Source organism: Apodemus sylvaticus, chromosome 1 (genome assembly GCF_947179515.1).
Source record: "Apodemus sylvaticus chromosome 1, mApoSyl1.1, whole genome shotgun sequence".
Taxonomy (NCBI): domain Eukaryota; kingdom Metazoa; phylum Chordata; class Mammalia; order Rodentia; family Muridae; genus Apodemus; species Apodemus sylvaticus.
In genome coordinates this window covers 52,706,339-52,723,541 of record NC_067472.1, presented here as the reverse complement: position 1 = coordinate 52,723,541, position 17,203 = coordinate 52,706,339, and the positions used below count along the sequence as shown (strand labels likewise).

Here is a 17,203-nt window from a genome sequence, read left to right as displayed (position 1 = left end):
AGGCAGCAAGGCTCTTCCACAGATGTAAACGAGTGCCGGCGGCCGCAGGAGAGGAGAGTTTGTCACCACACCTGCTACAACACTGTGGGCAGCTTCCTGTGTACCTGTAGACCTGGTTTCAGGCTTCAAGCTGACCGTGTGTCCTGTGAAGGTGAGCCCCAGGCCCCACCCTCCAGCTCTTAGTCCCGCCTTCTCAGTACAGGAGCCCGCTCTCACTGTTCCCAGCCATCGCCTACAAATGGTAAAAAGGAAAAACAAAACAAACAACCCCTAAACGGTAATAAGGAGACTCTCCCTCTTTGTGGCAAGGAGCAGTAGATGTTCATCTGTAGGGAAAATGCCTGCTCAGTTTCCAGGTCTTCATGTGGGGGCAGGAGCCTCCTCCCCCAAGGTGCCGACTACAGTGCTGGAGGAAACCCTCTGCTGACCACTCATCCTGAGCCCCAGCTCCCCCGTGGGGAAGCCACAGCTAGGTGGGAAGCAAGGACACACTGAAAGCCCAGCCCATAGCAGCTGGGGAGAGTTGTTCCCAGAATGGACCCTGGAGGGCTGCTAGCCTCAGGAAAACTTGTGTTTCCTTGTAGCTGTTAAGGAAGGGAATCTTGCCGGGCGGTGGTGGCGCACGCCTGTAATCCCGGGCACTCTGGGAGGCAGAGGCAGGCAGATTTCTGAGTTCGAGGCCAGCCTGGTCTACAGAGTGAGTTCCAGGATAGCCAGGGCTATACAGAGAAACCCTGTCTCAAAAAACCCAAAAATTAAAAACAAACAAACAAACAAACAAACAAACAAAAAAACACAGACTGCTCTTCCAGAGAACCACAGTCAATTCCCAAAACTACACAGGGGCTCACAACCTTTTGTAACTACAGTCTGAGCAGGTCCAACACCCTCTTCTAGCCTCTGCAAGCGCTACACATACATGTTGCACAGACATGCGTGCAAAACCCCTATCCATATAAAATAAAAATAAAATAAAATAAAAAAAAAAAAAGGAAGGGAATCTTGGGGCTACTGGACCTCCTTGTCACTGGCTTAGGATCTTTTCTTGCCCATTAGTGCTCTTCCCTTCTTGTGGCTGTCTCCGTGGCCTCAGGAGGTCACAGTCAGTTACATTATGTTGCCTAGGAATCTGGTGGACCTCTTTAGGACTCTCGAACCCCACTTCCTGCCCCTGCTGCCTCCCTCAGGAGACCCTGTGCTTCCATTTCAGCTTTCCCGAAGGCCGTTCTGGCCCCATCTGCCATCCTGCAGCCCCGGCAGCATCCTGCTAAGATGTCCCTGCTCCTCCCTGAGGCAGGCCTGCCTGCCCTGTCCCCAGGACACAGCCCTCCTCCAGGGGCCCCAGGATATCCCACTGGAGTTAGAACAATCAGTCAGCCATCTACCACCCAGGTCCTACCTACATTCTTTCCCACACAGTTGCTATCCACCCCAGCTCCAAGTTCCTCCCCACTGGGGACCCTTGGACGCCCCTCACTCCTCCAGGGGGAGGCTGTAGGGACCCCTTCCTCACCTAGGGGTCCTGAAAGCCCAAAGCCGGGAGTAGGGCCCTCTTCCTGCTGGCACCTGGGAGCCACATATGAATCCGGGAGCCGCTGGGACCAGCCCGGGTGTTCTCAGTGTTCGTGCCAGGTAGGTGTGAAGTCCCCAGGCTGCCCTAGGGGGGTGTCTAGGGTCTGCCCATGGCTGCAACTCCTGCTTGTGCATCCAGGATGGAGAGGTGACCTGTGGAGAAGTAAGGTGTGACTCTACCTGTTCCCATCCAGTTCCCCCGAGCGATGGGGAGTGCTGCCCGTCTTGCACTGGTAAGAGCTGATGGGGAGGAACACAGCCCTGCTCTTTCTTCCTCTAGCCTCTTGCAGCCTGGGGTATATATTAGTCAACTTCTCCCACAATCACCTTGGAGTCACCTGGAGGGCTGATTCTGATTGGAGGTTCGTGGGTGGGGCCTGAGCGCTCACAAGATCCTTGTGCTGTTGCTGCTGCTGCTGCTGAGCGGGAATCTCACTTTGAGAACCATGTGTCTAAGCTGAAGTGCTCTTCAGGGAGAGTCTTTCATCAGGCCCACCCTGCCTCCTATCTGCCTGCTTTCTTTCTTTCTTTCTTTCTTTCTTTCTTTCTTTCTTTCTTTCTTTCTTTCTTTCTTTCTTTCTTTCTTTCTTTCTTTCTTTCTTTCTTTCTTTCTTCTTCCTTCCTTCCTTTCTTCCTTTCTTCCTTTCCTCCTTCCTTCCCCCACTCCCTCCTTCCTTCCTTTCTTCCATTTATCCTTTCCTCTTTCCTCCCTCCCTCCCTCCCTCCCTCCCGGTTTCCTTCCCTTCCCTCCTTCCTTGTCTCCCTCTCCCTTTCTTCCCCCCTCCTTCCTTCCCTCCTTTCTTCCACTGAGCACACATACATTCTGTTAACTGTTTCCTTCTCCTGTCCTACCTGCCCCTACATTGCTGGAGAATAGTCATTTCACCTTCCTCCCACAGGCTGGGGCTGGGGCTGGGGCTTTGTGATTGCCTACAGTGTGTGAGGTAAATCCTAATTCAATCCACAGCACTATAAATCCAAAAAATCTTTTTGCTGAGGCAGTGCCTAAATTGCTCATTTCTGTTTTCTACCATGTTCCCCCTATGTATGGGACCTTGATGGAAAGAGCTGTGTTCTCTCTCTCTCTCTCTCTCTCTCTCTCTCTCTCTCTCTCTCTCTCTCTCTCTCTCTCTCTCTGGTTTTTTGAGACAGGGTTTCTCTGTGTAGCCCTGGCTGTCCTGGAACTCACTCTGTAGACCAGGCTGGCCTCGAACTCAGAAATCCACCTGCCTCTGCCTCCCAGAGTGCTGGGATTAAAGGCATGTGTCACCACTGCCCAGCTGAGTTCTCTTTATAACCAAGATTTTGGAGCCCTTCCAGTCTCTGCTTGGCACAGTGATATATCCATTTTATGGTGAGAATAGCTTAGGGCAGAGAGGGATCTGACTTGGGCAGGGCCACTTGGGTAAACGAAACTAGAATTCTAGGTTTGCAACCTAATGTGTCCTGTGTGATGGGAATGAAATGCCGGTTTCCTCAGGACACTCTTCAAGGAACACCCTCAAGGCCACTGCCGCTAATCTTGCATGTGTCTCCTGTGCTGTTTGCCAGCGGTCCTAAGACCACCCAGTTCAAGGGACCTATGTCTGCCACTGCTGGCCCATCCAGGGTGGTGAGAGAAGGCTCCGGAAGCATTACACATGGAAAAGTAGAGACCTGGTTTCCTCTCCTTTGAGGAGGCTGATGTCCCCACCTGTTTGTCTTTCAAAGGCTGCTTTCACAGTGGTGCTATCCGAGCCGAAGGGGATGTGTTTTCACCTCCTGAGGAGAACTGCACTGTGTGTGTCTGTCTGGTAAGCAACCCGGGATTCGCCACCACATGTTTTCTTAACCTTTGGGGGTTGTCAGGGAGGGGGAACAGACTGGATGTTGAAGATGAGCTTCTCCTTGGAAGGGAGCTTGCTTCAGGGCTTTGGATCTAAAACCATTGAGCTTGAGAAGGTCGTTGGAAGCATCCAAGCTCTGGCCAATGGCCGTGGGAGGCATCTGCTGTGCATACGAGAGCCAGGGCAGAACAGGGTCCATTTGTTTGGGAAGGGGAAGGGTAGAACTCTCTCAGGAACTTCCCCAGGGAGGCTGTTTTTCTCCAGGCAAAAATATTTACTACCACAACAAAGGTGTCCACATCGGGGAGAGAGCAACCTCATTAACCCCTGGCTTCTGGCAAGTTCACACTCTCCAGAGAGTAATCATGAGCATTTACTGTGCCAGATGCTGCCTGGGTGAATCTGATTCTGAGCACCTACTGTGTGTCAGGCACAGGCTTGATGCCCTTCCTCTGTTTCTTAACCAGAGGCTCCCAGCAAATGCAGGGTGGGTGATGCTGTCTCCGCTGTAGATTCAGAGATGGAGGGTGGTAGCCGGCGGAGCTGGGGTTTGAACTGAGGTCTGTTTCAGGCTTGTCCACCAGTCCTTGCTGCCGTGCTCTGGTTACCTTTACACACGGCTTTGGGCTGGCCACAACTGCTGATGGGGTGGTGTATGATCAGGGACACAGAGAATGCCAGTAGCATCCATCTAGCTCTTCCTGTGTGTTAAGCATACAGAGAAGAGGAATTTGTGTGCAGTCTCCCAATTTTATGTAGTAAGACAGGCACTGAATCCACCCATGTTAGAAGTTGCTGGAGGCCGGGCAGTGATGGTGCACACCTGTAATCCTAGCACTCTGGGAGGCAGAGGCAGGCAGATTTCTGAGTTCAAGGCCAGCCTGGTCTACAGGGTGAGTTCTAGGATAGCCAGGGCTATCCAGAGAAACCATGTCTCGAAAACAACAACAACAACAACAAAAAGTTGCTGGAGATGTGATATCCCTTCCTTTGCTTGAAGTCTTGTTAGGAGATGCATAGATAGTGGAACTCAGGTCTAGATGATTCCAATGTTGGACACTTTAAAAATTTTTAACTTAAAAATTACTTTTAAAGATGTATTGTGTACTGGGTATGGTGGCACATGTCTTTAATCTCAGCACTTGGAAGACAGGGCAAGTGTATCACTTGAGTTTGAGGCCAGCCTGGTCTACATGTTGAGTTCCAGGACAGGACAGGTAGGGCTACACAGCGAGACTCCTTCTCAAAAAAAAAAAAGTACTTATTATTTTGACTTTTTAGTTATTTATTTTTAAATTGATATGCTTGCATTTGTATGAGTGTGTTGCCCACATGTGTGTCTATGTACTACTTGTGTGCCTGGTACCCTCAGAGGCCAGAAAAGAGAGTGCCAAATACCCTGAAATTGGAGTTACAGATGGCTGTGAGGTGCCCTGTGGGAGCTGGGAATTGAACCTGATTCTTCTGCAGGAACAAGAATCGCTCTCAACAGCTGAGTCATTTCCCCAGCTAACTTATATGTGGATGTATGAAGAGGTGCTCAGAGAGGACCTCCCTCCCCCTTCTTCTTCTCCCTCTCCTCTCCCTCTCTCTTTCAGATTTATTTATTTTATGTATATGAGTACACTGTTGCTGTCTTCAGACACACCAGAAGAGGACATTGGATCCCATTACAGATGGTTGTGAGCCACCATGTGGTTGCTGGGAATTGACCTCGGGACTCTAGAAGAGCAGTCAGTGCTCTTAACCACTGAACCATCATCTCTCCAGCCCTGGTGTCAGATCTCTAGAGTTATGGGCTATTGTGAGCTGCCTGGTGTGGGTGCTGGGAACCAAACTCCTGTTCCTTCTAGGAGTAGAAAGGGTTTTTAACCACAAATCCATCTCTCTCCAGTTCCTAACTTGACATTTATTTATGTATTTATGTATTTATTTTTGTGAATAAAATCCTATTAGGTAGCCCTGGCTGGCCTGAAATTCGCAATGTAGAGCAGGCTGGCCTCAAGCTTACAGAAACCTGCCTGCCTCTGCCTTCCACGTGCTGGGGTTAAAGGCGTGGTTGGTAGTGAACCTGGCCCCACCCTTGTCCCCATCCCTATCTTTTGCCTCCACAGGCTGGAAATGTTTCTTGTATCTCTCCTGAGTGTCCCCCTGGTTCCTGCAAGGCTTCCCCACAGTCAGATTGCTGTACTTGTGTGCCAGGTAGGTGACTCTTGGGAACGTTTGTTGTTTGGGGTACTGGGGAGAAGTGCTTTTGGAGTGTGTATTGAGGTAGGAGAGGAGAGACCTACTCCTACCTTAGAAAGGTGGTCGAAGGATAGACCTCAATTACTCATTTTTAGTGTCTCCTCTGTGCACCTTAGCCACACTGTGCTCACGGCCTGGCTTTCCCCTGTCCCTGCCTCTACAGTGCATCTTGAGTGTAGGGAGAGGGGCTGTGGGCCCAGTCCTGACATGATCTGCCCCTGTTCTGCGTGTTGAGGAATCTCTTTTAACAGACAGAGACATAAGGACATGCCATTCCATGACTGTTAGGATCCCAGGCCTTTCTGCTAACCAGGGTAACCAGGCCCCACAGGGACAAGGCTGCTGCAGGGTGGAAGCAGCCAGATCCCTGACTCAGCATAGTTACTCACTAACTAAGCCTGCTGCCTTGTGGGGTGGGGCATCCTCCCTTTCCTCAGAATGGACACATTCTTCTTTTCTGAAGAATGGATGCCTCTCTTGGTCTCTCTTTGGAACTCTGCTGCACAGGGGCTGCCCGTTTGCCTGTGGCAATCGTAACTCCCCTAATAAAGCTCTCGGTTGAAGGACCACTTGTCTTAACACCCACCCCTGACCTGGAAAGACAACCTGCCTGTCTTAACATCTCTCCCAATCTTGTCTACTTCCTTCCTTCCCATTTCCAAGTTAAATCTAAGGGTGACCTCATCGGCGAGAGGCGATCTTCCCCACCAGCATGTGCCCCTTCCTGTTTGGGACAGCTGACACCTCTTGGTCTGTTGAATTCTTGAGTTGTCACAGTGGGGGAAATCTGCTCACTGCTGCCTTTTAATGAAAAGACAGATTCAGAGAGGTTAAGCTGCTTTCTAGAGATACACAGCAGCTAGTGATGGCGCCAAACTAGAACTCAAATTTGCCTGATTTCAAAGCAGGCAGTGGGATGGCTTAGCTGGTAAAGGTACCTGTATGGTAGGCGGGAACTGACTTCTACAAGTTGACCTCTTATCTATACACCATGCCCCTCCCCCAACAAATACATGCATTTTAAACTGTTTTTCCACACTACTAGAGGTTGAACCCAGGATCTGTGTACTCTCTCATTTTATACCTTTTCTTTTTTTTTTTTTTTGGATTTAGTTTTTTCAAGACAGGGTTTCTCTGTGAGCCCTGGCTGTCCTGGAACTCACTCTGTAGACCAGGCTGGCCTCAAACTCAGAAATCTGCCTGCCTCTGCCTCCCAGAGTGCTGGGATTACAGGCGTGCGCCACCAACGCCCGGCTTTATACCTTTTCTTTTGAGACAAGGTCTCCTTAAGTTGCCCGAGCTGGCCTAGGACTTCCTTTATTACCTAATTAGGCTGGAGCTTTCCATCTGCGTGCCTCAGCCTCCCCAGTAGCTAGGGATGCAGGCTAACTTGAGACATTACATTATTTTCCCCCCCTTTCTTTTTGTTTTTTTCCAGACAGGATTTCTCCATGTAGCCCTGGTGGTCCTAGAATTCACTCTATAAACCAAACTGGCTTTGAACTTACAGAGATCCACCTGCCTCTGCCTCCTGAGTGTTGGAATTGAAATTGTCAGTACCATCTGGCTGTTATTTTTTCTTTTTTGTCTTGTTTTTGTTTTTTTTTGGGGGGGGGGAAGGGTCTTACTATGTAACTCTGTCTATCCTGGAACTCACTATGTAGACCAGGCTAGCCTCAAACTCAAGAGTTCTAAGTGTCTCCACCTCCCTAGTGCTGGGATAAAAGGCAGGAAATATCATGCTGGGCTTTGGTTGTTTTTGTTTTTGTTTTTCATTTTCTTTTCCTACAGTCAGTGTGAAACCTGTGAGGTGTGAACTGTCAGCTCCCTTGCACAGTGAAGGGCAGGAGCTTCTAGAGAGTCATGCATTTTGCCCTAATCAGCTCTGAGATGTGTAGTGGGACTTGAACCCAAGACAGCCTGGATAGACACTTTTCCAGACTTTGAGGCTGGTTTTACCCTAAGGAAGATCTTCAGATTATCTTTGTCCAGTGCCTGGCACAGTTCCTCTTGAGATTCTTACTCTGAACTTCTTGGGGTGCCCTCTGCCTCTTGGGTAATGACCTCTTTTGTAGGGTTTTAGGTAGTAACTTGTGTAGGGTCTGGGATTTGGAGGTTGACCAGTACTCTGAGTCCTTGCCATCTGTCTACTCTTGTAGCTGCTTCATCTGGAAAGCCCTGAGCCCTTCTGCCTTTGTCTCCTGCAGGGAGATGCTATTTCCATGGCCGGTGGTACACGGACGGGGCTGTGTTCAGTGGGGGGTGGCGACGACTGTACCACCTGTGTCTGCCAGGTAGGGTGTGAGGTTCCTTCACCTGTTGACTCAGTGGAAGATGGGAAAAACGTTGGGTGGGCAGCATAAGCATTTACCCAGGATGCTTTGCTGTGGAGAAGATAACGTTCGGTGTAGCAGAGAGGAGAGATTGAAGCTGGAGTCCCTGTAGGGAACCTCCCTGTCTTACCACAGTCTCCGTGAGGTCTAAGCACTTGCTGTGATCTGAGAACATACATCCTCAGCCCGGAAGAGCACCAGTCCCCTCTGACTGGCAGCCTATGGCCTAGGTGGGTGTGGCTGGTTGAGGGAGAGAGAGAGAGAGAGAGAGAGAGAGAGAGAGAGAGAGAGAGAGAGAGACCCGAGGGATGACTCAGACCAGTCAGGTGAAATTCTGAGGGTTCTGTGCCCTCTGGTTGGAGCACAGAAGGCTAGAGGCAGGTGGGCTTTTCTGGAATGTGTTGTAGGAGGGTGTCCCCGGGGTGCAGGCTGGGAGATGTGTGGTCATTATATAGTAATTTACTAGCTCATGAGTGTCCTCAGGAGAAATAGGAAGTAGTGGAAGGCAGAGAGGATGCTAGGAAGACATCTTTTCAACTCATCCCGTGGACTGCTCTGCACTGTGGAGAGAGTGCTAGTTTAGAGGAAGGAGCTGGGCTCTCACAGCTGTGCATCAGACATGTCTGGGCATAAGGGCCAAGCACTCTTGCTATCTCAGGAGGGTATTGGTGACAGACAGGTAGGAAGGGCTCCCAGGAAACAGACACTGTGGACCAGGCTAAGCTGCTAAGGAGTGGCAGATGACATGAGGAGTTGAGGCCTGGCAGTTTCACAGCTGTGGAGCAGAGGCATGGGAGTGGAGGGAGGGAGGGAGGGAGGAAAGTGTCTCCATGGAGCTAGGTTTAAGAGGGAGGAGGAGAGATGGTAGAGACCCAGCTAGGACAGGAGGAACAATTCTGGGCCTTCGCTCCCCAAAAGGACTCACCCTTCTCTGCTCCTCTGTCTCCCTGGACGTTTCCTGGTCATTTTTACTTGAGGGTTTGGAGGACAGCAGCAGGCCAGCATTCTCTTCAGTCCTCAGTGGCCCAGGGCTGGGGAACCACCTTCCCTGGTGCATGCTTTTTCCTCTCTTCCAGAATGGGGAGGTAGAGTGTTCCTTCACACCATGTCCAGAGCTGGAGTGCCCTCGAGAGGAGTGGTTGCTGGGCCCAGGACAGTGCTGTTTTACATGCCGGGAGCCCACACCCACCACAGGTGAGGTCCGCCTATGTAGCCCCCAACACAGGGCTCAAGTGAGCTTGGACTAATGGTGTGTGTGTGTGTTCATGATATGAGTATATGTGATTTATATAGCACTGTATATGAGTTGTGACTATATAAGTGTATAAGTTTGTGTGTCTGTCTTTGTTTCAATGGGTGTTTTATATGAGTGTATCTGTAGGTATGTATAGCTGTATATACTTTTAAGTGTTGGTGTATGAATGACAACTGTGCATGAATGTGCCTGTGTTTTATGTGATACACCTGCAAAGGCATGTCTCTCTGTGTTTGTGCCAGTTCCCTGTGATGCGTGTGTAATTTAATGTACATGTTTTTTGTGCAAGTGAATGTATGTGTTTGATTGTGTGTGTGCAACTCTGTGGTCTCTGAGTGTATCTGTAAGTATGCCTTTGTGTGTGTGATGTATATATGTGTGTATTCATTTGTATATATGCAGATATACATTTGTATTTTGTGTATGTCTGGGTTTTGTTTTGTCAGCATAAGTTTGTGTGTACCTAAGTATATGACTGAATATAGGTCATTTTTTGGGGAATGTGTATGTTTGTCAGTTATCTTTGTGTAAAAGTTTGCATATATTTATCTTTTGAGCCGGAGCTCACTGTGTAGCACTGGCTGGCCTGGAACTCACTATGTAGACCAGGTTGGACTCTACAGAGATTCTCCTGTCTCCTGTCTCTGCCTCCTAATGTTGGGATTAGAGTGTGCCCTTATACCCACACATACCCAGCTTTAAAAGTATGCACATTATAAGCACACCCTTGTCTGTGTGTTTGTGTGGTGTGTATGCCTATGAACTTGAGGTTTCATCTTCAGAAGTACAATGCTGTAGTTCCTGCCTATTCTGTTTTTTGTTTGCTTGTTTGTTTTTGTGCTGTTGTGGGTCCACTGAGCATGCCTTACCACTGAGCTACATCCTGCCTCTCTGCCAAGTGTCTTTTCCTTTTGCTCTCTCCCACCAGGCTGCTCTCTGGACGACAACGGGGTTGAGTTTCCGATCGGACAGATCTGGTCGCCTGGTGACCCCTGTGAGTTGTGCGTCTGCCAGGTGAATGGCAGCCTGCTCGCCTTCAGCTGCTTTCCGGGCCTGTCCCACCTGCCTCCCTCAGAGGCGGGGCCGCTGGCAGCCTGGCCTCAGTCTCCCTCCTAGGCAGGGTTAGGACCTGCTTGTCCTGCTTTCAGTGGGTGACTGAGAACAGTTGAGCTTGGTGGCTGCCTTAGATACCGTGGGAGACTCTGCTCAGGCAGGGAGCCGCTGCCATGAGGCAGGCCTTCTGGAGCCTCCGAGGGAGCTGGTGTGCCTTTTCTGGGTCATGTGTTGCTTCATTTTGACCTGCACCTTGTCATAGATAAACAAGAGTGTATATTTAAAAGTCAAATATGGGTGCTTATTAAGACACTGGATGCCGGGCACATGCCTGTAATCCCAGCACTTGGGAGGCAAAGGCAGGCGGATTTCTGAGTTCGAGGCCAGCCTGTTCTATAGAGTGAATTTCAGGACAGCCAGGGCTATATCCAGAGAAACCCTGTCTCCAAAAAACAAAAAGCAAACAAAAAGCAAAACAAACAAACAAACAAACAAACAAAAAGAAACTGGATAGTACTTCCCCTCCCACTCTGAGTATTTCGTTCTTGAGAGTTGTATTTATCCTATAAAGCAGGCAGGGATGGGATATCATTAGGGACCCCCTGTCAGTCATACAGGATCTCCAGGCCCCACACCTTGATTGATCTCTAGATGACGGATGTTTAGGGAGCTTTGTGAGACGCCAGCTTGAGGAGCTCGAGTTCGCGGCAGGGAGACGGGAGAGTAAAAGCTACCCTTTGTGACTGGTCCTGGCCCTCATTTTACAAGAGAGTGAAATAAGAGGCCATAAATGCTCAAATTCTTAAGAAGAGGGGGGAGGAAAAGAGAGAGAAACCTTGTATGGCATCTTGGTCTTCTGAACTAGGCATTTCCGGTGGAATAGTTTTCTATAAAAATAGGATTTTATTGTTCTCCATAGGTTTGGGGTGAGCCAGGGTTCCAGGGAAATGCTGAGAAGAATGTGGAGGGGGTGATGATATGGCCTTGGCTGCTGCTGAGGCATAGGATGGGAAGCAGACAAGGCGAATACCCAGCTCTGGCTTCCCTCTCCTGAGACAGTCGAGGCCTTCCTGAGGATTCTGTCACCTGTGTTAAGCAGCTGGTCTTCATTGTCATGGGGGAGGAGTGGGGAGGACCTGCCACACCACAGCCTCACCCTGGCATCCTTGAGGGCAAGCCTTGGATAGCGGGCAGCTTTGGCTTTCCTGTGGTATGGAGAAGCAGGCCCTGTCATCCCAAGTCTTGGTAAAATTTCTTCTTCCTTTAGGCAGATGGCTCCGTGAGCTGCAAGAGGACAGACTGTGTGGACTCTTGCCCACATCCTATCCGGATCCCTGGACAGTGCTGTCCTGACTGTTCAGCAGGTAACCAGGGCTGGGCCGCACCTCACCCTCTGAAGCCATTGTCAGGGCTCCTGGAGTCCCTGCCTGCCTTGCCTCAGGCCCCTTGGCACTGAGCACCACTGGAATCTCATCTCACTCACTCCAGGCCACCAGCACAGCACCCACCGCTTAGAGAAGTGGCTGGCCTGAGGCATGGCCTCTATGCTAGCTCACAGATGCAAATCCAGAGGTCATAGTTCTCATGGTGACATAGAAACCAGGCATGGAAAACTGGGCAGTGAGGGGAAGCACAGTAAGGCTAGACTTTTTCCACAGTAATTTTCACCTTTTCTACAATTTAAAAATTAAGTTTGTGATAGAAAAAGCCATAACTTCCTTGTTAAAAAGGCCCACCCATCTCTGTGTTTGACATGCACAGCTTTGATAAGGGCTGGGCTTGTTACACAAGCCTGAAACCCCAGTGCTTGGGAGAAAGAGGCAGGAGGATCAAGCCTGGGCCAGAGAGCAAGACTCAGTCTCAAAAAATGAGATAAAATAATATCAACTGTATTATGTCAAAGGGCTTGTAGTTCAGTGGGAGTGCACTTGCTTAGAATGCATGAGACTCTGGGTGCCATCCCTGACACCTCAAGTACAGGCAAACAACAACAAAACAGATAAAATAAATGTTAAAATATTTTCCTACTGTCTCTCACTTGATTTTATTATATATATATATAAATAAATAAAAGAATATATACATACATTATATATACATATATATGTGTATATACACATACATATATGTGTGTATACACACACACATATATATACACATATGCATACACACACACACACACACACACACACACACACTTTTTTCCTCTTTGAGTCAAGATTTCACTATGTAACCCAGCATGGACTAGAATCTGCTTTTTAGCCAAAGTAGTTTTGGAATTCCATGCTCCTGCCTCAGCTCTTGAGTACTGGAATTCACAGGCATGTGCCACCATGTGCGTTTGTACTTCCCAGTATGTGAACAATTTCATCAAAGCGGTTTCATTCACAGAGTCTTTAGGGGACATCCGGGCTTAGGGGTATGAGCCATAGCAGGGGCTGGGGCAGGGGCAGGGGTGGTTGCGGTGGGGGGGATGGGACTGGTCTGGACAGATGGACTTTGCTATTGACTAACTGGAGAGGGACAGAAACCTTGTGTTTCTCCAGCACCACCTTGGGCCTCATGGGCCATCTGCCTGTCCTACCCCTAAGTCCTCAGTGACACTCCCACCCCATGGTGGGAAGACACTGAAGCGAGACTCTGCAGTGCTCTTACCCAGTCCAATTCCAGAAAGCAGCCAGCACCCATTCTGAGGCTGCTTATCGCTTACCTAACCTCTGAACAGCCTGGGGAGGTGCTGGGCCTGACCTTTGCTATCCAGATAAACTTTCAACCTTTGCCCTGGTCAGGCCCCTGGCCACTACCAGCCACCCTTCTGGCTGCTGCTCACCATCACATGCTCTGTTTGGCAGGCTGCACCTACACAGGCAGAATCTTCTACAACAACGAAACCTTCCCGTCAGTGCTCGACCCCTGTCTGAGCTGCATCTGCCTGGTATGCACCACCCAACCTCACCCCAATCCACAGCATCCATTCCTGAACTCCAGAAGGATCACCCCTCATCCTGATGGAAACCATCTCCCTACCGCCTGTCTAGCGGGATTCTTTAGCGAGGATCAGGGAATCATTTGAAAACTCTGGCTGATCCAGTCTCTGCTTCTGGGTTGCTGAACTCAATGACTCTCACCATGTCTCATGAGAGGACTAGCCAGCAGAGACCAAGTCATTTGCTCCTACTTCATGACTAGTTAAAGGGCTAGGCATTAAGCCTTAGTATACAAGCTCCTGGATCCACACTTGCACTCCAGAGCCTACCCACTTGTCAGTCTAAAAAGAGTGTTAGGCTAGTGCATACTGAATTTTCATATTTGGAGACTGAAGGATGCAGTCTCATTGCTTGTCACGCTGATATAGTTAATGCTTCATGGGAGCTGCTGTGTATATGCTGTGTATAGTGACGGTGTGTCTTTGGAGTGTCAGTGAGCCTCAGCCCCAGTTTTGTGTGAAAGACAGCAAAGTCAACACATGGATTGGGAAATGTAGGGTAAACATCTCTTTGGCCTCTGAGTGACACGTTGCCACTGGCCCTGTATATTCTCAGTCACGTGCTTTGGGAAATGTTGCTTCTGAGTCCTTTCTCCTTCGTTTCCTCTTTCTTTCTTTCTCTCTTTCTCTCTCTCTCTTTCTTTCTTTCTTTCTTTCTTTCTTTCTTTCTTTCTTTCTTTCTTTCTTTCTTTCTTTCTTTCTTTCTTTCTTTCTTTCTTCCTTCCTTCCTTCCTTCCTTCCTTCCTTCCCTCCCCCTCTCCTCCCCTTCCCCTCCCCCTCTCCTCCCTTCTCCCTCTCCTCCTCTCCTCCTTCCCCTCCCCTCCCCCTCCTCCTTCTCCTTCTTCCTTCTCCTTCTTCTTTAAAAGTTATTTATTTGTTACTTATGTGAGTACATTGTAGCTGTCTTCAGACACACCAGAAGAGGGCATCAGATCTCATTACAGATGGTTGTGAGCCACCATGTGGTTGCTAGGAATTGAACTCAGGACCTCTGGAAGAGCAGTCAGTGCTCTCAACTGCTGAGCCATCTCTCCAACCCTCCTCCTCTTCTTCTTTCCTTTTTTTCTTTTTGTTTTTTCAAGACAGGGTTTCTCTGTGTAGCTGGGGCAGTCCTGGAACTCACTCTGTAAACTAGGCTGGCCTTGAACTCAGAAATCCTCCTGCCTCTGCCTCCCAAGTGCTGGGATTAAAGGTGTGCGCCACCACTGCCTGGCACTTCTTGTTTTCAATGATGCTGGAGATGGAACTGAGGTCAGTGTACCACTGAGCTGCACCTTAGTTCTGTCCCTTGTTTTTCTTGCTGCTGAGATTTTCTGGATAATTCTACATTTGTTCAATGGGTCACTATTGTCAGGTGTCCTCTTGGATAAGGCCAGGCCTTGTTCTTGAGAGGTTAGGAAGGACCCTAACTGAGAAAGTGTTACCCCTTTATCCCCTCCCACCATGGATGGCCAGTGCTGCTGTCTGGATGGGTCTACTTTGTGTTGTGCCTCGTGCCTTCCTTAGCATCGATCTAGCTGTCCTCAGTGAGGGGCCGTGTATGCTCTGTGTCCTGCAGCTGGGCTCGGTGGCCTGTTCACCTGTGGACTGTCCCATCACCTGTACCTACCCCTTCCACCCGGATGGCGAGTGCTGCCCCGTGTGCCATGGTGAGTGGGAGAAGCCACCCGTGCCCCAGTCTCCCAGGTGCACCTGGGTCTCATCGTCCCATCTCTGTCTCTGTAGACTGTAACTTTGAAGGGAGAAAGGTGGTGAATGGTCAGGTGTTCACCTTGGATGATGAGCCTTGTACGCGGTGCATCTGCCAGGTGAGCTAGCCTGAGGGCCTGGTGCTGCCTGCCAGGCTGCATCTCGCACATGGGTCCCCGAGCTAATCTGCCCATCTCTCTGCTGTTCATGTTTCATGAACTGTCCAAGTGCCCTTGTCTCTGTCCACCCATCCCTCTTTGGAAGTTCAGGTGAAGGTGTCTTCTGGCTAGCATTGCCTGTCATCCAGACTAGGGCCCAGGTATTTGGGCCTCTACCCAACAATACTTTTCTGTGGGTCACACTATTGAACAAGGGACCCTGGAGAGTTCTGCTACTGGTTGTTGGGATACTCTGGGTTTCCTCACGGGTGTCTTTCTGCTTCTTTAGCTGGGAGAGGTGAGCTGTGAGACGGTCCCCTGCCAGCCAGTCTGTACTGACCCCTCCTGCCCAGGTAAGCAAGCCTAAGCCTGGGCTTTCCTTGTCATCTTCCACTGCAAAACTTGTCAGAAACACAGGCCTTAGACGGGCTGCCAAGGAGCCCAGGCTCAGACAGTTGCCGATGGTCGCACAGGTATGGTGGGCTGCTGGTTCTGAACTGTTTGTTAGGAAATAACACAATGTGTTGTGTTGTCTGACTCCTCTTTCCACCATCCTCCCTTTTAGCCTGTGTTTGGTGTGATGGGTCAAGTTCAGACTCCTGAACCCAAGGCTAGGCCAGCACTGTGCCCCGAACCATCCCTGGCCTCGTCCATGCCTCACCCCTCTTTTGAGACAGGAGTCTTTTCTTGCTGAGGCTGCCCTTAAACTCTTGATTGAAGCAATTCTCCTGCTTCAGTCTTGTGAGTGCTGAGACTACAGTCATGTGCCACCAGACTTGGCTAGTCCATGTGGTTCTTTGTTGCATAGTTACAAACAGGACCCGGTGATCTGTCGTATAGCTTTGAAGTCTCGGTGTGGACCCCAGCTGGTTATCCACCAAGGACGCTCCCCATTATCTGTGAGACCTCAAATGTGTCTGCAACTGTGGATGGAATTGAACCCTATATGATAGCCCTGTCAAACCAACAACAGAGAGGTTCCTAGGTGACTAACCAAATGGTAGCACAGACATACCAATATATTGGATAAAGCGTGAGTCCCAGCCTGGACAGGACAGGGTGGGATGGTATATATACCATCATGCTACTCATAACGGCACACAATTTAACATATGAGCTGTTATTTTCTGAAAATAGCAATTGATCATGGAAACTGAAATGGCAGAAAACAAAATGTGGATTAAGAGGGAACTCCCCTCTTCTCTTGGGCTAATTTTCCTACCTCAAGCTGCCTCCCTGTCTCTCCATCCCTCCCTTCTTTCTTTCCTCGTCTTCCTGCCTCCCCAGGCCACCTTTTTTTCCTTTCTTTGTCTCTTTCTCTTCCTTCTATACACCTGTACCTGGGAAGATTCTGGGGTAACTTTTATTTTTTCAAATCTGGGGGCTGTGTCAGGACGGTCACCAAAAACTGTTTAGAATTCTAATTTTTCCAGTTTATTCAATACACAGATGTGTTTTCTTTGTATGCTTTCAACATTCAGAAAGATGGCGGGTTTCCCCACTGTCTTATGGCCAACATTGCTTCCTGGGAAGTGTCTGTTTTACATCTTTGGCCTTCCTAGGGCTCTCCAAGATCTGGTCTGCTCTGGGAAAGTATAGAACTGCCAACAGTGCTGGGGACCACAGGGGACTTCGAGGGTCGTGCCTCCTTTGACCCACCCCAGGCTCCTCTCCAATGGACAGATATTATGCCCTCAGGTTTCGGAAACTCTGTGGCCAGCATACCTCACAGCCACTAAGCATCTGCATCGCGCTCACTGAGCAACCCAGCCAGAGTGCTTGGGCTCAGGAGTGTTATCTCTGTTTCCAGATGCGGTCACAGAGCCCGGGGAAGGGAGTGTCTAATGGCGGTACTAGACCCTCTCTTTCCTTATCCTTTGCTCTCTGGCCCTCCCCCATGTGTGAAAACTAAGACCCAAAGTGACCCTGCTGAGCCAACCTCTTTTCCCAGAAACACTGTCTCAGCTCTGCTCATCATCACACCCTGTCCCCCACCCCCCACCCGACTCATAGCTCTCTGTAACAGGAATACTCCAGGCTGGAGAGATGGCTCAGTGGTTCAGAGGTCCTGAGTTCAACCCCTA

At 49.6% G+C, this 17,203-nt stretch overlaps 1 protein-coding gene across 1 annotated transcript in view; it reads left to right on the top strand.

Annotated features, from left to right (window-relative positions):
• Vwce (von Willebrand factor C and EGF domains) overlaps positions 1–17,203 on the top strand; it is a 31,146-nt gene that overhangs the window by 10,686 nt on the left and 3,257 nt on the right. The window contains 14 exon segments of the mRNA XM_052173067.1: positions 23–151; positions 1,211–1,632; positions 1,712–1,805; positions 3,283–3,365; positions 5,513–5,600; positions 7,853–7,902; positions 7,904–7,939; positions 9,055–9,172; positions 10,162–10,247; positions 11,554–11,650; positions 13,139–13,221; positions 14,831–14,921; positions 14,998–15,080; positions 15,409–15,472. Of these exon segments, the coding sequence (XP_052029027.1) occupies positions 23–151; positions 1,211–1,632; positions 1,712–1,805; positions 3,283–3,365; positions 5,513–5,600; positions 7,853–7,902; positions 7,904–7,939; positions 9,055–9,172; positions 10,162–10,247; positions 11,554–11,650; positions 13,139–13,221; positions 14,831–14,921; positions 14,998–15,080; positions 15,409–15,472 (1,524 nt within the window).